At 39.7% G+C, this 20,690-nt stretch overlaps 1 protein-coding gene across 3 annotated transcripts; it reads left to right on the forward strand.

Annotated features, from left to right (window-relative positions):
- The first annotated feature begins 859 nt into the window (after window positions 1-859).
- On the forward strand, window positions 860-19,519 carry PNLDC1 (PARN like ribonuclease domain containing exonuclease 1). Of its 3 annotated transcripts, none has more exons than XM_074187968.1 (19): window positions 860-940; window positions 1,207-1,264; window positions 1,922-1,995; window positions 4,271-4,310; window positions 5,058-5,181; window positions 5,376-5,464; window positions 7,282-7,382; window positions 7,955-8,031; window positions 8,362-8,505; window positions 9,680-9,749; window positions 10,676-10,707; window positions 11,419-11,474; window positions 12,712-12,776; window positions 13,223-13,276; window positions 14,947-14,989; window positions 16,647-16,743; window positions 17,555-17,730; window positions 17,910-18,008; window positions 18,532-19,519. In XM_074187968.1, the coding sequence occupies exons 1-19, from the start codon at window positions 865-867 to the stop codon at window positions 18,602-18,604; spliced, it is 1,548 nt and encodes a 515-aa protein (XP_074044069.1). In that variant the 5' UTR covers window positions 860-864; the 3' UTR covers window positions 18,605-19,519. The 3 variants fall into 3 exon arrangements, with proteins under 3 accessions (XP_074044069.1, XP_074044068.1, XP_074044070.1); XM_074187967.1 differs by having other exon boundaries at window positions 10,622-10,707; window positions 18,532-19,517; XM_074187969.1 differs by having other exon boundaries at window positions 904-940; window positions 1,207-1,380; window positions 10,622-10,707; window positions 18,532-19,516.
- The last annotated feature ends 1,171 nt before the right edge of the window (window positions 19,520-20,690 follow it).

Consider the following 20,690-nt stretch of genomic DNA (forward strand, 5'->3'; position numbering starts at 1 on the left):
AATGTTGAAGCTGGTGGAGAATTTGGAAAGGGAAGGTGGCATCTAAATTGACCCTCAGTCCTTTTGGACCTGATTGGGGATAGGGATCACCGAGGACAGACCTTTCTTCCTCCTCCTTCCCCATCCTCTTCCTCTCTCCTTTTTTCCCTTCCTTTCTCTTCCCTCTTCCCCTTCTCCCTCCTCTCCTTTCCTCCATCTTTCCCCTTCCTCCCTCCTTCTTTTCCTCTATCCCCCACTCCTCCTTTTTTCCTTCCCCCTTCCCCTTTTTTCCCCTTCCTCCTTCTTTTCCTCTATTCCCCTCCTCCTTTTTCCTTTTCCCCCTCTTCCCCTTCTTTCTTCCCCTTCCTCCCTCCTCTCCTTTCCTCATCTTTCCTGTTCCTCCCTCCTTCTTTTCCTCTATTCCCCTCCTCCTTTTTCCTCCCCCTTCCCCTTCTTTCTTCCCCTTCCTCCTTCCTCTCCTTTCATCTTTTCTCCTCCTCCCTCCTTCTTTTCCTCTATTCCTCTCCTCCTTTTTCCTTTCCCCTTCCCCTTTCTTCCCCTTCCTCCCCTCTCCTTTCCTCATCTTTCCTGTTCCTCCCTCCTCCTTTTCCTCTATTCCCCTCCTTTTTCCTCCCCCCTTCCCCTTCTTTGTTCCCCTTCCTCCCCTCTCCTTTCCTCATCTTTCCTGTTCCTCCCTCCTCCTTTTCCTCTATTCCCCTCCTTTTTCCTCCCCCCTTCCCCTTCTTTCTTCCCCTTCCTCCCCTCTCCTTTCCTCATCTTTCCCCTCCCCCCCCCCCCCCCCCCCCCGCGGCCCCCGCGCGGCCCGTGGCGGGCGGGAACGAGGCGCCTTAAAGGGGCCGCCGCGGCGCGGGCACGTGAGCGGCCATGGAGCTGGGCGCCGACGGCTTCGAGCAGAAGCTGCCGCTGCTGGAGGAGCTCATTCTGGGCTCGGACTTTCTGGGTAGGCGAGGCGCCCGGCCCCCGGGGGCGCCGGGGCGCAGGGGCGGGAGGCCGGGCCGCAGTGCCCCCGCGGGCCCTCCGGCGGGCACCCCGGGCCACGGGGCGGAGGAGGCGAGGCCGGCCGCGCGGGCCCGTAACGTGAGGGGCGCAGCTGGTGTGTGCGGCTCCCACTCCGCCCCGGCCCCGCGCCCGGCGGCCCGCTCGGGCGCCCCGGGGCCGCGCCGCGCCGCGCCCGGCCTTCCTTGACATTTCTGAATTTCACCGTAGGTTTGGACATAGAATTTACAGGCCTGAGGTCCGTCTTTCCGGAAGGCCAGCAAACAAGGTAAAGCGGAACAGCCTCCCCTCAATGCAGAGAGTTCTGGTGGGACCTGAGGCAAAATAGGGGTGCCAAGAAGTTCACAGTCCTCCTCTTCACCTGTTTCCTTAACTCCGAAACAGGTAGAGTAAATACCTATCTGGAAGGTTTTTGCGAAGACCCAGCGAGAAATTTGTAAAGTTAGCGGACGAGGGGCTGGATAAATTGTGTTTATTGTCTTCTTCTCTCAGAGAAGAGACTTCTCCCCAAGTTGATCCACTTCTTTCGGTGCATTTGTGTAATTACTCCTGGTCATATGATACTTTAAGGCTTAAAGTGGGATTCCTAAGGTTTCCTTCATAACCTTAGGAGCTACACCGAAAATATAATTTTTAGAGAAGGAAACTGAAGCTCAGCAACATTTAAAAAAAATTCTCATCACAGATCTAATGACTATTGGAGGGAAAAGGAAAGGGGCGGCTGCATGGCACAGTGGATAGAGCACCAGCCCTGGACTGAGGGGGATCTGAGTTCAAATCCGACCTCAGACGCTTAATAATGACCTAGCCGCATGGCCGCTTAACCCCATTGCCTTGAAAAAACAAAACAAAAAAAGAAAATGAAAGTTTCTTTTTGGGAGACATTTTATTAGTATTTGTAAAATACCTGTTTTCCTCTTAACAGTCTCTTTGACTCACCAGCAGAGTGGTATCTAAAGACTAAGAGGAGCATTCAGCAGTTTACAGTGTGTCAGATTGGTGAGTTCATTGGACAAAGGTGATAGCATCTTCCACATCTCTTTAAATTCCTTGCTATTTAAATTCTTAAGCTTTAGATATATGAGAAGTGGTTAAGTTTAGTGGAGAGAGTACTAAATTTGAAATTGTGTTTTGCCACTTAATTCCTGTTTCACCCGGAGCAAATCACTTTAACTGTAAGAGATGGAGTGGTCAGGTTTTAAATCTATGATCCTGTTGTCTTTAGATGCCCTTGGGAGTGTTGGAAAGTTGGATTCTCCTATAAATTTGTTTGTTCAGTTGAACAGGTGATGGTTTTTAGTGCCATGTTATCTATGGTTTTCTCTCTTTATGTAGCTAGAAGCATTAATTTTACTTTGACATACACTTGCTTAAAGAGGGCCCATTAATTGTCAAGTTGTTTTATTGCTTTTGGATTAATCTTTTCAAATTGCTTGCAATCCTTTCATAAATCTGGAACAGTATTTAAAATAATGTTTAACTTGTTAATTTTGAAGTTTGATAAAGGATTCCCACATTTTCAGACTATCACCAAGCTAAAGTTTAATAATGTAAATGTATATCACACTTTCTTTCCTGTGATCTTGACATATTTTCCTTTCAGACTTTCTTAAAGTCAGCAAGCATTTGTTTTTTTTTTCCCAATTGCAATCAAAGAGTTTTCAGTATTGATCCTTTTGCAAGATTTTGAGTTCCACATATTTCTACCACCCTCAGTTCCCTACCCCCCTTCCCATGGCATCAAACAATCTGATACAGGTTGTATAAATGTGTCCAACATTTTTCCAAAATAGTCATGTTGTGAAAGAAGGATTAGAAGAACTAAGGGGAAAAAAGATGATAAAGAAAAAATATAAAAGAAGTTTTAAAAAGTGAATTCAGCATGCTTTACTCTTCATTCAGACTCCATAGTTTTCCCCCTCTGGATGTAGATGGCATTTTCCATTATAGGTCTCTCAGGATTGTCCTTGATCTCTGAACTGCCAAGAGGAGCTGCATCCGTCATAGTTGATTATCTCACATTGTTGCTGTTAAATGTGTACAATGTTTTCCTGGTTCTGCTCATTTCACTCAGCATCCATTCAAGGCATTTGTTTTTAAAAAAAATTTTTCTTAATAATTAATTTTTCCAATTATATGTAAAGATAGTTTTCAACATTCATTTTTTGTAAACTCTCCCCATATAATAATCTGATATATATTAAACATGTATAATCATGTTACCCATATTATTATTACCATATTAATAAGTCATGCTATGAATGAAGAATCAGAACAAAAGGCAAAAATCTTGAGAAAGAAAAATTTTATAATTTGATCTACATTCAAACTCCATAGTTCTTTCTCTGGATATGGATGACATTTTCTATTACACGTCTTTTAGAATTGTCTTTGATCACTGTTTAGAAGAGCCAAATTTAAGGGCTTGTTTTGTGCTAAATATTGCCAAATGCTGAACCAAAATAATTGTTACTTCAAGGAGCTTGCAATCTAACAGGAAAAATAAGGCATGCAAACAATTATATATAGATACATATAGAGTAGATAGGTGGTAATCTCAGAGAAAAGATACTAACTTTAAGGGGGGAAAGAAAACAGGTGGTAAGATTTTAGCTGAAACTTTAGGGAAGCCAGGTGGCAGAGATGAAGAGGGAAAGAATTCCAGATAATGGAGACAGCCAATGAAAATGCATAATGGGGAGATGAAGTGTTTTCATGTATAGGAAGAGGAAAAAATTTTTCTATCATAAACTTTGTACAATTAATCCCTTCCATTGACCTAATCTTAATTTTTTTTAACAAGAGCTGTTCAGCCTCAATAAAACTGTGAAATCTAGAGAAATGGAGCAACTTTTTCTTGTTCAGACTTTTAGGATATATTCTGTCCTAAAACTGTTGTTAGTCTGTCCAACATTTCTTTTTTATCCTCAAACATTTCCATAGAGATATTGAAGCTTGACCTATTCCTAATTCTTTTGAGTCTCTCGTTCATTTACCTGTGAAACCTTTGTCTTAAGTATGCATTTCTCTACCTTATTTTTCTCCTCAGACTTAATAAATCTTTAATTAGCTGTAAGTAGAAGAGAACTATCTGTGAGGGTTGCCTCCTAAGATAGCAAGATCTTGCTTGAGAACTGTATGTTTTCTTTTCTTTAGAAGTATGAATACACAGTATTATTAAAAACGTGTCATTATTTGTAGTTTTGAGGGATGAGATTGGAAATAATGTTCATTATAACCTCAGCCTTACCCCCCAACTCTGTCATTTTTTTAGGATTGTCAATGTTTTCAAGTATAGGAAGAAAGTCAAACAAGTAAGTACAAGGACTCTTTTCAGTAAAATTCAGTAACAAAGTATAGATGGGTTATACTTCATGCATAGCAGGTGTAGAATGTGATGTATTCTTTCAGAGATGATCAGCATTTTGGTTTATTTTGTTGAACTGAATTTTTCTATTAAAAAGGGGTTCTTTTTTTGGAGTGGGATTGGGAAATAGCAATATATAAAAAAATAAAACAACAAGAGGCATATGATATAGTGGATTGAGAGCTGACTACAACATAAAGAATACCGAGTTTCAAGCCCCCACCTCTGAACAATATTGGCTTTGTGGTCCTAGGCAATTTCATTTAACTAGCAATTTCACTTAAATTCTCAGGAAGCTCTCAGTAAGTTGTAGGGGGAGGTGAAGGGTTGCTTTGATGAAGAAAGTTTCCTCACTGAAAACTCCTTGACCCAATGAAATAGGTCTACCCCACTAAAAATTGTTGAGAAGGAAAAAAAAAATTAGTTAAAAAAGGGAAAAAAACTATCACTAAAAATAACCATCCTCTCCTCTCCTTTATCTTTCTTTAGATATCCCTCCTATTATGTATGAGACATTCTTGCAACTTTTTTATTTATTTCATGTTATCGTGTTATGAGTCACATTTGAGTGTCAGAGAGTGAAAGATGCTACCACATTTGAGTGTCAGAGTGAAAGATGCTACCATTTATAAGTGTCCAAAGTTTTAAAAAATTGTTTTTCCTTGTGTTTCTTTTCATTCTTTTTTTTAAATAGGTATATAGCCCATTCATATAACTTCTTTCTCTTCCCTACCACACTTGGGATTATGGATTCAGAGTTCTCCTTCCAGGCCTCTAGTATTCTATTTTTGAATCAATATGGTTTTGATTATAATAAGGTATGTTAGTTGTTTTTTCCTTTGCTCAACTCTTAACTAATGCAGTAGGTGGGGAGAGTGCAATCTCAAAAGGACTTATTTATAAGGCCTTTCCCTGTCTCTTATTCACATCCATTAAACCAAAATCTCCTTTGAGTTTTGTGGTGCCTGATACATTTAGATGACTACTACATCTTTTTATCTATTTTCTTTAGTTCCTTAAAAATGGGATCCCATATATGAATGAAGAACAGGAAAAGAAAATTAAGCAAGACCTTCTAACAGGAAATTGGAAAGTTCGTAGGTAAAGTCTTTTCTCCTCAATTTATATAGTATTCTCTAAAAGTATATATAAGCTAAGCTTTTATAGAGATATACACATATATATATATGTGTCGTATATATATATATATGTGTGTCATATATATGTGTCATATATATATGTATGTTACATATGGTGCCAGAGGAAGGTATTGATTAGTATTTGGGAGAGCAGTACATGCTATATAAATGTGCAATAGGGGATAGATGCTGATATTCCTAGGACTTTTGGGCACTGTCCCTCTCAGGGTTGAAAGGGAGGTGGTGGTATTTTTGACATCGATGAGCCTAGTCTGTATTTACCAGTGTCACTGTTTGCTAATTTTTTTTTAATCATATGGTTCTTGTCCTTTTGATATGGCAACAGTAAGGATGTTTAGCATTGAATAAAACCCAATTTTGTTTTTTTACTGCTCATGTTCTTATAAGGTGGGAGGGGATCACATCATGTGTGATACCAGTTTCATAGAATCAGAAAACCAGAGGGGACCTCGAAATCCATCTATCTGTCTTTAGGACTGTTGAAGTTTTCCTTCTGTTGAGGCTGTTGAAGTTTTTTTCTGTGTTTTATTTCCTTAATTAAAAAGCATTGTCTGAGATTTCAACCTTTTCCTCTTTTTTTAAACATCAGAGGCAGGTAGTTGCTCTTACTCCCCAAATAGCAATTCCATTTAAAAAACAAAATAAAGGAATAAATAAGCTTTTTCTGTGTACAAAAAAAGCACTTGGAGGGGCGGCTAGGTGGCGCAGTGGATAAAGCACCAGCCCTGGAGTCAGGAGTACCTGGGTTCAAATTCAGTCTCAGACACTTAATAATTACCTAGCTGTGTAGCCTTGGGCAAGCCACTTAACCCCGTTTGCCCTGCAAGAACCTAAAAAAAAAAGCACTTGGGTCACATGAAGAAAAGCAATATAGTCTCTATTCTCAGGTAGTTTATATTCTTATAGGGGGAGACAACCCATATAGGAGGGTTTAGTTGCCAGGCAGAGAGAAAAATAGACGGTAATCCATTTTTCTTAGTGTCATTTCCATTTCCATTCTTTAGTTCATTTCCATATTGTATTTCTTTCTGGTGTTGAACTGTTTGACATTGCCCAAGGACTTTGGTGTTGAGCTTTCTTTGCTGGGTTTTCAGTATGTGTAGATGTTGAAGAAGCAGGGTTTATAGCATCTACTGAGGTAAAAAGTAGTTCACATCTCTATGAAAGATTATTACCCTAGATGATGACCGTGAGCCTGGGTTAGAAGCAGGGCTGGTACTTGATGGAGTGAGATGATAGATGCTGATATTCCTAGGACCTTTGGGCAGAGGATCCTACACTGTCCCTACCAGGGTTGAAAAGGGAGGTGGTAGTATTTTTGACATCGATGAGCCTAGCCTGTATTTACCAGTGTTGCTGTTGATAACTTTTTTTTAATTATATAGTTCTTGTCCTTTTGATATGGCAACAATAAGGATGTTTAGCATTGAATAAAACCAAATTTTTTTTTTTTTTTTTTTTTACTGCTAATGTTCTTATGAGGTGGGAGGGGATCAGGAAACTTATTCCTCTTGAAAGGAAAAATGATCATCTTTAAGAAAAAATCTTACTTTTGTTTGTATAGCAAAACTGATAATCTGTTATTGCTAGCCCATTTTTTCTCCACTAAATCATAGTACTAGACTATAAAAATAGGAAGCAGTAACTTACTTTTGGTTGGTGTCATCTCATTTTATTTGATTATCTAGTTTATTGGAATTGTCTCATTTTATTTGGTTATTCTTTCATCTCTTTTTCTTCTTGGAATTTTATTTGCAGTACATTGGACAAAGACCAAATGAAGGTGGTGATTGACGAGGTAACTCGGTGGTTGGAGATGGCACAAGAAGGAGATTGGATGACTCTTCCTGATATAACTGGTAGGTAGGAGAAACTCCTTTTTGTAGAAGGAAGAGTACTTGGCCAAGTCTATGACATTCACCCACAAAGCTACCAGTCAGATTAAAAAAACAAAAGATTTTTCTTTATACTAGCTATTGGTGAGGGGCAGGTCTCAGAATGTAGGACTTTTGATGCTGGTATCTTCTCTTTGAGTAACTTGAGTTCATACTGTATAGAAGCTTGAATTGTATGGAAGTGTGACCTCTGGATTGAGGATTCATAAATGCATAGGCATTCAGGGACTTCTGCCTAAGGCTATTATTCCAAAGGACTTTTCATAGTGAGCTGTTCTGTTTTCCTTCTAATTTCCTCTTTGCCTAAAACTGCTCTTGTGTAATGTGAGCAGATAATGTGAATGGTACTGAATGCGTCTTTGGCTATAACATTTCACATGGGTGTATGGAGATAGTTTTTCATTTGTTCCTAATAGGGTCTAAATATCTTGAGGTTGTAGATTTAGGAAAGAGAGTGGAATTTTTTTCAAATCTGAATAAATGGGCTGTGCATTTCAGTCCTTGTTTTCCTTATTGCTTCCCCTTTTTTGTCTCAGGGTTCCAGGCTTTTGAGGTACAGTTGGTTCTAAGGCAGGCTCTCCCCACAGTTTGGACCTTGATGAAAGACAAAGGGGTGAGTTTAGAATTTTATATCTTTAGACTAAAGGATGTTTTCTTCCTTGTTCAGGAAGAAGCCTTGGTAGCCTCTGTATTTATCAGGTTTTGTTATCTGGCCAAACTTAGTTGAATTCCTCTTCTGTGAACGGCTCATTTTCATGGCCCAGATGCCAGGCTTCCTCAGTGGAAGTTTGGAGAAAAAAATGTTTTGGGGAAGCTGGACTAACCTGCCCTTGAGATTTCTTTCTTTCCTCTTCCTCCTTTCCTTCTTCCTTAAGCTGGAGAGTTCTTTTCTCTTGTCCCAAGTTTAAGACTAGGATAACTTGTCCTTGCTTTTTCCTGGTAGGTGCTTGTAAAGAAAGTGAGCAGGCAATACCGCTGGTGTCTCGAGAACTCCTCTCGTGACCATGATGACTGCAGGAAGGAGAAGATTCTTCTCTCTGCTCGTGGTTTTGCTGTCTTTTTCCAGATGCTGGTAAAAGCCAAGAAGGTAGAGATCCATAGTCATATTGTATCCTTTTTTGACAGTGTTTAGGTTTATGGCCACAGCCAGTGATGGTTCTGGCTGTTAGGTCTAGCTCCCTATTTCTGGTATTTTAATTTGAACAGCCAGGGGTTATAGGTAATAGAGTGGACTCTGTTAGGAACACCTGAGTTTGAGTTCTTCTTTGGTCATTCACTGTGTGATCCTGGGCAAGTCACTTAACCACTCCAAGGCTCAGTGATAATAATAGCCTCTCTCTCTCTCCCTCATAGGGTTGTTACGAAGATTGAATGAAATCATATCATAAACACATCACAAAGTTACTTTCATGACTGTTGGCTTCATCAGTCCATTCAATACAGATTGCAATCCTACCTTGCCTTAGTAACCAATCTTTAGGAGTTACTTTGGCTTGTGGCCACATTATAAGTGATGAAATGCCTCTGAGCTAAAGCAGACTGTTTCTCAGAGTTCTGCCTTGTTGGACTTATGGCCATTATTACTTTTTATCAATATGGTGACGTAATTTTAGAAAAGGCCCCTTAAGCACCGTGGTGTTGCTTTGTTCAATGTATTATGAAGCTCTGTGTTTTTTTTTTTTTTTGAAACAGTATTTTTGTTTGAAACTTTTGTTGTTTAAGTTAAATGATAGTAGTGTTAGCCATGCAGACTTTCTCTCCTCCATCCTGTGATGATTGACTTTATGGTTAAGAAATTTCTTAAGTTTCCCTTGAGTTCTCACAAGATTATGACCTATTTATTTTTTACCTTTATTTTTCCAAGAATTCAGCAGAGGCCCCCGAGTACATAAGGGGTTTACTGTTAATTTCTTGATACTCCCTAGTAGTTGGGCTGTCCAAGAGCCCACCCCCCCTTTTTTTTTTAGCTTTTGCAAGACAGTGGGGTTAAGTGGCTTGCCCAAGGCCACATAGCTAGGTAATTATTAAGCGTCTGAGGCCAGATTTGAACTCAGTTACTCCTAACTCCAGGGCCAGTGCTCTATCCACTGTGCCACCTAGCTTCCCCAAGAGCCCCTTTCTTAAAAGAGAGATAATGATGTGGCAAGAGGATTGAAGAGGTTACCTATAGCTGATACACCCACTTCTTTGTAAGAAAATACTGATGGCATTTGGTGACTTTGATTCATTTCTTCCATGTCTCTTGGCACTGTTCTTGCTAGCCTTTGGTGGGACATAACATGATGATGGATCTCCTGCACCTTCATGAAAAATTCTACAGACCTCTCCCAGGTAGGGAAGGGGAGATGTCCTTGCCTTTTTTTCAATCTGGAAGATGGACCTAATAAAGCACACACTTTTTTAGACTTTAGGGGATTATAGGGACTGGGGACTATACCCCTTTGCCTGGCCACCTGCCTCATCCCCCCCATATATAATATATATATATATATATATATATATATATATATATATATATATATATTCATTCCTCATCAATATCTAGAGGATTCTGGAGTCAGAGGCTGCTTATTGTGATTCATCTCTTGTTTTCTTTTTGGAATAGAAGACATCTACTGGGGAGGTGGCTTTAGACCTTTATTTATTAAACTTCTTTTGGGAGGAAGCTCATGTTCCTCACTGGGCACTATATCTCAGGCAAACTTATTGTACATCACTTCTAGCTTCAAGCTTAACTTCAGCCCTTCCACCTCTCATCTTTTTGAGTAGAATCATCTTCTCTTCAGCTGATATCTTCTCAGTTGTGATCAGTGACCAAAGCCTCATCTTCAGTCTAAAAATCAAATAAATTACATTGTTTTGTAATCCTAAAGTAACCCATATCTTCTCCATTATATACTAGTTGTTCGTTCTTTTCCAAAATGATCATCTGTTTGAGTTCTGAGTCAGAGTAACTGTTTCCCTTAGAACCCTGATCAAAGTAGACTTATTTGCTCCATGCGAAAGAGAAGCACCAAAAAAGGGGAAACAGTACTTAAAACTTTTATCAGACCTATGTGCATATGTTATCTCCCCTGGCAAAGCTACATTTCTTGAGGACAGATTTCACTCTTGTCTTATGTTCCCACTCCCCACCCCCAGACATACTTTCTGGCACCCAGTAAAATACTTGATAAATGCTGATTGATTGAGTCTCTCCTCAGAATCCTATGAGCAGTTTAAGCTGAACATCCATGCCTTGTTTCCTGTCCTCATAGATACCAAGAATGTGACAAAAGAGATTTGGAAGGTAAATGAACAAACTAAATTTTGGAAAGGGAATGCTTTATTAGTTTGTGAGCAATCCACTTCCATAGAGATGCATTTTTCTGTAGGTGACAGTGTGACTCTAGTGAGTAGGTTCCATACTGATAGTCAGGAAGGCCTGGGTTCAAATTCCCCCTTGGACACTTGGTAGTTGTGAGGCAGCCCTGGGCAGATCAGCTGACTATTGACATAACAATAACACCTACCTTCCAGGATAGGGTCAAGACTCGGATGAAGCAGTGTATGTAAAGCTATTTTTGAAACCTTAGAGGGTTATTAAGTAAATATCAGCTATGGGGTTGACAATGCAAGTTGACTCCTTCCATGCTGTTGGACCAAAATTCTCTTATTGGCTCTGAGGTTATCTGGTCCTGCTGAGACCTGGAAATTCTAAGGTATATCCTGGCCTCTAACTTGACACTCAGATCATTGCCTTAGTAAAACTGGTTTCCTGGCAAAGAGATGTCAGTTAACTCTGTTTCTCTGGTCAGTCTTTCTACCACCCATCTTTGGGGGTTGCTGATCCCCAAGGAGGCTGAATATTCGTTCAAATATTATTGGAGGAACAGGAATAGTTGTGATGGATGGCACTGGAGGGGACAAAAGATATATTGAAGGTGAAAAGTTTAAAAAATACCAACTGACCTCATCTCTCATTCCCCGATTTTGTCTGTTATTTTTTTCTTCCCCACAGGAACTAAGTTTCCCCAGAGCTTCAAATCTTTTGGAGGTTTATGAAGTCCTAAACAGGCAAGTGAGATGTCTTTGATACAATTCCTTGAAAGCAGGAGCTGTGGCATCTCAGGCTCAGGTCCTTGGTGATAAGCAGTATCTGAATAGTAGGGTTTTCTTTTCTTTTTTAAATTAATTTTTTTCCAACTATATGTAATGCTAGTTTTCAATAACCGTTTCCCCCTCCCTCTCCTCCCTCCTCCCCTCTCCCTGACAAAAAGCTATATAATATAGACTCTCCATCTAAAACCGTGCCAAACATAGATCCATGTTAATCATGTGAAAGGAAGAATCTCACATCCAAATGGAAGAAAAAAATTAGAAAAAAAACGACAGTTCATAAGACAACTTTTTAAAAAATTGAAGATAGTAAACTTTGGTCTGCATTTAAATTCCATGGTTCATTCTCTGGATATGGATAGTATTCTCCATCATAAGTCTTTTAGTATTGTCTGATTATTGTACTGCTGAAATGATCAAGTCTGTCATACTTGGTCACCACCCACTGTTGTTGTTAGTGTGTTTAATGTTCTTCTGGTTCTGCTCACCTCACCCAGCATCAGTTCATACAAGTCTTTCCAGGCTATTTTGAAGTGGAATCCTTTATGATTTCTTATAGAACATTAGTGTTCCATATATTGCAATTTGTTCAGCCATTCCCCAATTGATAGGCAAAACCCTCAATTTCCAATTCTTCGTCATCACACAAAAAAGTTGCTATAAACATTTTTGTACATGTTGGGTTTTTTTTACCCTCTTCTGTAATTTCTTTAGGATGTAGACCCAGTAGAGGTATTGCTATAATATTCCAAAATACAGAGAAGTGGAAGATACCCATCATTTTGCTTTTGTGGAGACTCAAGCTTTTTTTAGAAGGAAGATTTGCCTTATCTTTGTCTGAAATCTTGAGATGGTTTGGGCTTGCAGATTAACAGAAAAGCCCTCCCTTCAAAGAAGGGAGCTATTAACTCGGTTCACTCCCCAATGGTAAACTCAGAAATTTGGGGATTGGGGATGGGAGAGGCATGACAATTGCTTCTGGTTTAGAGACTTAACAGGTAAAGTTCTTGATCTGCTTTTAATGTCTTTATTAATCAACTTGGTTTCCTTTAAAAACCACAGTATTTTGGAGTCAGATTGTCTTAATTTAAACAAAGCAAAAAGAGGATATGTGAGTGTATGCACTGTTGTGAAAGAGTGAGCATTTGCAGATAAGGAAAAAAAAAACCCTGACCTTTTGCTCCTTCTCTAATAGTGACTTGAATCCTACCAAGAATTCTTGTCCAGTGATCATCCATGCAAGCGAGTGTATCAAATATGGTACGTTCCAATCGAAGTAAGGCTTGCATACAGACCTCCTGATTTGGGACCTAGATTTCTGTGAAATGGTCCTCATCCCCCAGCAAGTATTGGGTGCAGTGATACCTTCTTATCTAGTATTTCTCACCCTGGTTTTTGACTTGGTTTAATTCAAGCAATAATGATTAAACCCCTGTAGAGTTCTGGATATTGGGATACTATGATTGATCCTGTGATCTGTTCAGTAAGTTATAGGAAGCTCTTTCCTCGGCCTCTCTTTTTGGCACATTTGAGAGGAGACAAGGTGGAGCCTTAGATATGACTGGGGGAAGAGCAAGTGTGGGCCAGGCATCTGGAGTCTCAAATGCCAAAGGAGCTAGAAAGTTGGGTGGAAGATAGTTCCTGGTCCAAATTTTGTTTCTAATCCTGGCTCTTTGTCTTTCTTTCTTGTGGGGAAAATGTTTCAGTTGAGACCAAATATCCTCATGAAGCAGCTTATGATGCCTTCCTTTGTGGATCAGGTAAAAAAGGAATTTTTCTTTAAAAAAAATTCCATTCAGATTGTCATAAGATCCCTAGTGTGTGCAAGGTACTGTCTTAGGGAGCTGAGGGTAAATTCTTCCCCACAAGGGACTTAATTTGTGTGTCTGTGTGAGAGAGATGTCCAAGTAATATTATGCTCGTTATTGTTGATAAGTGCATTGGAGAGGCCCAAAAAGAATATCTGAGAGAGACTCAAGAAGGGAGAGATTCCTTAGAGATAGCAAGATTGAGGAGGGAAGGACTGAGCACTGGAACCCTTAGGCCTCTAGGGAAGGGAAGGCTTTCTACTATTGACAGTGTGAGGAAGAGTCAGTTTTAGGCTGATGGACTCAACAGAGTGTGGTCTATGTGAAGGAGAAAAATCTAAGCTAAGTCTGGAAAGGGAACTTGGAGCCAGATTATGAAGGCCTTGGATCCAGCTAAGAGATTTATATTTGGTGAACTGAGGGGATGTTTTAGAATAGGGGAGTGACATGTCCAGCTCCTGCATTAAGAAATTATTCTGATGGGAGGGTGGGATGAATGGTGAAAGAAAGGAGAGACCAGAGACAGAGGAGGCAATGAAGAGTCTGAAAAATGAGGGTGGTGTGGCATTGGCTTATGAGGAGGCTGAAGTTGGTGGATTGCTTAAATTTTGTGATTTCCAAGCTTCCATAAGATTGGGAGACTTGGCCTCATTTAAAAAAAAAATAGACCAAAGCAGAAATTTCAGGGGCCCTAATGAGGATGATAATATGGGCATCGAAAAAAGTGAATAGGTGGAGCTAGGTGCCCAGTGGATAGAACATCAACCCTGAAGTCAGGAGGACCTGAATTTGGGCAAGTCACTTAACTCCATTGCCTTGCAAAAAGCAAAAAAACAAAAAAGTGAATAGAAATGAGATATATTGTAGAATTAGAATAAAAGACCTGGCAGTTGACTGGGGATGGGGAGGGAGGAGAGACAGGAGTCAACAAGAACTTGAGAGGTTTTGAACTTGAATGACTGGGAAAATGGTGGTACCATAAAGAGGAAAGTTTATATTTACATTCATGGAGTTTTCCATCTTCAGAGTGATGAGAAACAATGTACTGTCACTCAGAAATTGATGGGGGACAAATTTGAAGTCAATTGATCAATAAACTTTTATTAGATTCTTGTTCTGTGAGAGGCACTATGTAGGTATTGGGAATATAAAGTCCAAAGGGAAACAATCTCTGTCCTCAAGACACTTACATTGGTGGAGAAAATGTACAGATATATTTTATATAAAATAAATACAAGGCAATCTGGGGAGAGGGAGATGTAGACAGTGCTTGTGCTGAAATTTAAAGGAAAAGGGGCATTTGCAGGCATTGAGATATGATTGTCCTGTAAGAAGAGTTGCAAGAAGGCTAGTCTGGCTAGACTTTGGAGTTTGGAAAAGGGAGTGAGTAAGAAGGCTGGGGAGGTAGACTGGGTCCAGATTGGGAAAGGCTTAAATTTCAAACAGAAGAATCTGTGTGTTTGTTTCTGGAAGCTCTAGGGAGCCCTTGCAGTTTACTGAGTAGGGGAGTGATGTCATTAGCCCTGCATTTCAGGAAAATCATTTTGGCATTGGGTGGTGGATAAATTGGAGAAAGGAAAGAGTTGTATGTCTCTTATTTTTCGAATTTTCTTTCCTTCCAGTTCTCTTGAAGGTGGCACACTTACTACTATATAGGTCAATTAGGTGAGTATTTCTTTTCTTCTTGTACTCTTAATAGTTGATCAATAAATACTTTCTGATCATTGACTATGAGCCCAGTATGGTCTTGACTGGGAGAGAATAACGAGGACAGAGTCCTCATAAGTATGGGAAACTGACTATTGTCCTAATTTTGGAAGGACCTCTTTGGTTGGACAAAATCTCAGAACTTCTCTCCTTTCCTCACCATGCTGCTATCAAGGATTTCTTTCTCTTTTTCCTCCTCCTGCTTATAGAGACTTCTGCTGACCTACTGTAGGGGAATCTAAGCCAGCCCAGTGTAGACCTTGGAGTGGGAGGGATATCATATGGCTGGAGCCCTCATTTCAGCTCCTAATCTACCTTAGCCCTGGTTTTCATTCATTTATTTATTTAAAGCAATGGGGTTAAGGGACTTGTCACGCAGCTAGGTAATTATTAAGTTTCTGAGGCTTATTTGAACTCAGGTCTTCCTGACTCCAGGGCCGTTGCTCTATCCATTGTGCCACCTGCTGCTCCACCCCCCCCATCCAGTTTTTCATTTTTGACTCCAAAGCTCTCATTACTCTTTTCAGCCCTTACCCTCCTTTCTCCCTTTCTGAACCCCACTGACCCTTGTCCTCAGAGGACAGGTCTCAGGGAAGATTGCTGTTACTGGTAGTGTGCGTCAAGGAGGGTCCCATTTCAGGATTTCAAGGTAGAAATTTTGCTATGGAGTTGATGGGTACCTCAAAGACCTGTGAAATATCAAGGGTGAACTTTAGTGATAATAAAAATGTTATAAATTTTATTATTTGATGCATACGACATAGTCCATGATAAATGATCCTAAAAATTTGGATTTATTTAGCTTTTTTTGTAACTGGCATGTGTTTGCAAGCAATCAGCGAGTATTTATATCAGCAAGTGCTTATTATGTGGCAGGCACAAAGAAAAAGCAACAATAATCCCTGCCCTCAAGGAGTATCTTATAACATTATGTAAATAAAGCAGGGAGTTGCTTGATCTGCACAGAAGAAAGCTACAAAGGGGAAGGCATTAGCTGCCAGTGGGAGCAGGAGATACCTTATGTCTGATGTAGATTTGTGTTTTTTTTCTTTTTTTGAATTTTATTTATTTAAGAAAACGATGTTTAATGACTTGCCCAAGGTCATACAGCTAGGCAATTAAATGTCTGAGGCCAGATTTGAACCTTAGGTTCTCCTGACTGCAGGGCCAGTGCTCTATCCACTACACCATCTAGCTGCCCTGATTTGTGCTTTCTTAAATTAGTGATTTACAAAAATTTTTAAATCTCTTTATAATATAAATAATATAATAGCATGAATAGTAGTGGTCTTATTTTACAGAGCATCAAAAAGAAGATGACAAGTTTAAATGTGAGGAGAGTTCTAGAAATGAATTGTGCAGACTTTCCCAAAGACCCTGCCCATCCTCACATAAGGAGAGTGTGTTGGAAGAGTTCTGGGTTTTGGGTCCTGGGATCTTACTCAGCTACTTATTACTGATATGATCTTGAGCAGATTAGTTAATCTTTCTGGGTCTCTGCAAAATGAGATCTGTAAAGACTTGTTCAGCTCTTAATCTATGACCCTGAAGAGGATTCTGTGATTAAATATGTGTATTGGAATTGATTGGGGACTGCCTCTTTCCCACCTAACAGTGGCATAAGGCTGGAGCCCACATTCCCTCAGTATCTTGATGTTCTGGCTCCCTTTGTGAACCAGGTGAACCTTATCCGAGCATGTATCTCTAAAATTGTGAGTAGTTGTGTGTCTAATCCTTTATTTTGTTTGGGGGTGCCCAAGTTGGAAGTCTTGATGGTGGTTGGAGCTGGAGAAGGGGTGGGAGGCTGAGCATTCTCCCTGTCTTCAGCATAAGGGCAGTCCTGGATGTAGGCCACTGCATGCTCATTCTGTGTAAGCTGGGTGGGATGGATGTTCCCTCAGGGCCAGAGAGCAGGTCCTTTGGTAAGTTATTTGTGGAGACACGAGCCCAGTCCCTAACTCTTTAGTCTCACCTTTGAGGCCTGAGCACATATTTTTCCTCCAATAGACTGTAAACTCTTTGAGGGCAATGACTGTCTAGATTTTTAGACGCTTAACAAATGCTTGTCAGATTTCATTAAACTGCCTTTCCATATCTACTTGGAGACCAAAACTGGTGGTAGAAAGGAGAATAACAGCTACAAATCTGTGCATCTAACCTTTTTTAAAGTTTTTCTCAAGTACATTTAAATATGCCGATATTTCCTAAGGCCATCCTAGCTCTGGCATTTTCTAGCTGGGTGACCCTGGGCATTTCACTTAACTTATCTTGCCCTAAGTTTCCTTATTTGTAACATCAAATAGTTGAACCAGATGACTGTAGTATTTCTTTTATGCTCCAAGTTCATGGTCCTGTAAATTTTTAGTTGTGAGACCTGGGAACTGTTGGTAGTGTTAAGAATCACCAAAAATAAAAATGTAGTTTATAGTCTCTGAATTTCTAGAGATAATCAATATCAGATTTGAAATTTAAGGCATTTATTTCTGTGGACAGTTCATATATAATGTTTCCCATGTTTTCCAGAATTTCGCTGGCCCAGATTCTCCTAGCAGTCGGCCACCTACCCTTATCCTCAAAGTCAAGAGGTGGCCTGGGGTAGATGCAGAACAGATCTATTATGAATTCAAGGACCTCTGCAAATTTGATGTCCGAAGATTCACTCGGAATCAGTTTCTGCTTATGACCAACAAGTTTAAAGAGTAGGTGGTTCATGGGTTCCCTTCCCTTTTAATCTGCCTGACTTGCTTCTAGCGTGATGGGGGTATAGTATTGTCTTCTTACTTTGTAGTGTACTGCCAATCACTAAATAGCTGATGAAATGTCTCTCTCTCTCTCTTTCTCTGTCCCCGTCCCCCCCCTCCCCCCCCCCCCCCTCAAGTGTCAGGATTGTGTTGCAAGAATACAGGTATCACCCTGACTTGCAAGTGAGCCTGTACCGATACTGGAGGCATTCACCTAATATCAACTGTATTCTACAGTAAGTGGCCAGGACCCTAAAAATGTCATTTGGTGGCATTCTCCACTTGCAGATGGAAGGGGTCAGTTATTGAATCATGGCACATTCACTAGTTGATTTATAATGCATGGGAATAGCTAATTAAATGTCTTTTAGTCAGAAAAATGCCTAAATGAGGATCATATCTGAGTAAAATTTTTGCTTTGTATGCTTCTATAAAAATTGCCCCCTTGGAAGCCAAAGAAATCAACTTTTAATTTCTTTGAACCTTTGTTTGAAATTACAAGGAAAATTAATTTCCACATCACAAGGGTGCCATCTTATGTATGGATTTGGTGTGACAGCACACGACCCCCAGTGGTTAAGAATTCCCTTCTAGGTGAATAAGACTCACGAAGTGATGAGAGAAAAAAAATACTCCATGTGTATGTTATCCTTTTGATGAGGTGCTTTCTTGGAAAACCAACAAACTCAAATAGAGCCCCCCCCCCCCCAAAAAAGTTCTTAGTTTGATGGCCATTTATCTTCCATCATTTCCTTGCAGAATCTGTGGTGTAGTTACTGCTTGGGCTTTTCTGGCTTTTATTCTTGGAGGATCTCCATCACATGTACAGTGAAGTCTTCAGGAACTGTTGCCCCATCTCATTGCCCATGGAATGCCATTCTGCATGACTTGACTTTTAAGAGTGTTTTAAGATGGACTTGTGAAATCTTTGCTAGGTTTCTTCTCCTACCCCAAATCTCTTGAGCTCTGATGCCATGACATTGTGGATTCAGTAGCTTTGGCTCATGGGAGAAAATTCCTTCCCAGAAGTAAATGGGAAGAAAGTACTATTGGGACAGCAGCTCAAATCATTTTGATGATTGCATTTGTCTGTGGATTCGTTAATTAGATTCCAGGGTGGCTGATAAAAATAACTTGTGAGGGGAGATCCAAGTTGCATAGATAAAAGGTTGTGCTAACTTTTTTTTAAATACTTTCCGACATCATGAAAAGAGTAAATGACTGGGTGAGGGTAATTTTGGTTCTGTTGAAGACTATTTTCTAAGTAGATTTAATAAAGAAAAAATTTAATTGGGAAGACTAACTTGTCACTGTTCTTTTGAGGGGAAAGTAATAATAATGCAGATTAATTCATATTTTGTTTCACAAAAATCTTTTATAAGACTCTCAAGCACTTTCTTTGTTCACCAATGCTATTTCTCCCACACTTCCCACTATCCTTGGGGAAAAATAAAAGCTACAGCTCAATTGATTGCCCAGAATGGCCTGTTCCAGGACAAAAGACTGATAAATCCCAAAGGATGGTGGGAAAGGTTTTGTGACTCTGGATAGGGCATGCACATCCCATTTGTACTTCAGCAGCCAAGATTTATACCCTTTAGAAACTAGAAGAGTTGAAGTGGCGAACTTTTCAGTAATTGCTCTTATACACTAGCCTAAGCACAAATCAAAGTGATAATCCCCTTCACTATTTTTCCCTTCCCCCTACCTTTTCCATCTGATTCCACTTCAGTAAACTATAAAATATTCTTTTGGCCTATATGTTGGGGGTATAATATATTTTTTATAGGTCCATTTTTAAGAAAACTCAAAATAGGAAAATTCACCTTTTAACAAATAAATTAGAGTGATTAAAAAATTCACTTTACAAAATAAATTCATTCCCTTTAATTGGAAACTCTTGAGAAGTTTAAGTTTTTGCTTAGAGGGGAAAGTAGGCAAGAAAGCATAGAATGACTAAGATTAGAACATCTCTGAAAAATTTGGTTTGTGTAAATTGTATTTATGCTTCACTTTTCAGAAATACCTTTAGCATTCTCATTTAGTCATTTGTCCTTAGTTCTTGAAGAGGGCTATAACAACAGGGAGGTGGGAGGAGTAAGAAGAATAGATCAAAAGGGGAGAAAAGCAGTTGAAAAAATATCATTGGATGTGTTTAATCTGAAAAAAAAACTAAAGAATTTTGATTGTTCCTGCTGTTATCTAGTTTCCCTAACCTCAGTGGAAAAAAAATTATGGCAGATTGCCTTTTCAGAGGCGCTTCCTCCCTACCCCCGCTTCAGTTCACACTCTTTGAGAATCTGTTCACATCCCATCTTTTTTAGAGGAAACCTTCCCTAACAAAAGGCCACTACACTTGCCCACCCATTCATAAAATTGCACTTATTGTAAAGCTTTGGACTTAATGAACACTTTAGGGGCTTCCAACTACAGTTGACCAGCCAGCAAGCCTGGTTTTATACAAAGCTAAGAAATAGTTTTACATTTTTAGAAATAGTAACACTTTGATTTGAAAATGTTTCTTGGGGGCGGCTAGGTGGCATAGTGGATAAAGCACCGGCCTTGGAGTCAGGAGTACCTGGGTTCAAATCCGGACACTTAGTAATTACCTTAGCTGTGTGGCCTTGGGCAAGCCACTTAACCCCATTTGCCTTGCAAAAAAACTAAAAAAAAAAAAATGATTCTTTACATTTTAAAATAAAGGGGTAGTCCAAAATTAGGCCATAGGTATTGTGGGCTACAGTTTTCTGACCCCCTTTTCTATACAGTGGAAAATAACCCATGTTGTTTTTATAAGCTTACTTTAGGGCAGGGCCTCTCTTACCTCTTTTTGTATCTCTAGCTCTTACTACGTCACAGTAGATGATTAATGAATATTAATTATTATTTCTTTGTAGCTAACAGGAAATCAATAACTA

This window comes from Macrotis lagotis, chromosome 5, assembly GCF_037893015.1.
Source record: "Macrotis lagotis isolate mMagLag1 chromosome 5, bilby.v1.9.chrom.fasta, whole genome shotgun sequence".
In the NCBI taxonomy this organism is placed as follows: Eukaryota; Metazoa; Chordata; class Mammalia; order Peramelemorphia; family Peramelidae; genus Macrotis; species Macrotis lagotis.

What these genes read in the sequence shown, in the direction of transcription:
- PNLDC1 (XM_074187967.1), top strand. Translation starts at nt 865, where the DNA reads ATGGAGCTGGGCGCCGACGGCTTCGAGCAGAAGCTGCCGCTGCTGGAG. An exon ending in ATTCTACAGACCTCTCCCAG is followed by an intron (nt 9,750 to 10,621) that starts GTAGGGAAGGGG and finishes GTCTCTCCTCAG; the next exon opens with AATCCTATGAGCAGTTTAAG. An exon ending in TGACAAAAGAGATTTGGAAG is followed by an intron (nt 10,708 to 11,418) that starts GTAAATGAACAA and finishes TCTTCCCCACAG; the next exon opens with GAACTAAGTTTCCCCAGAGC.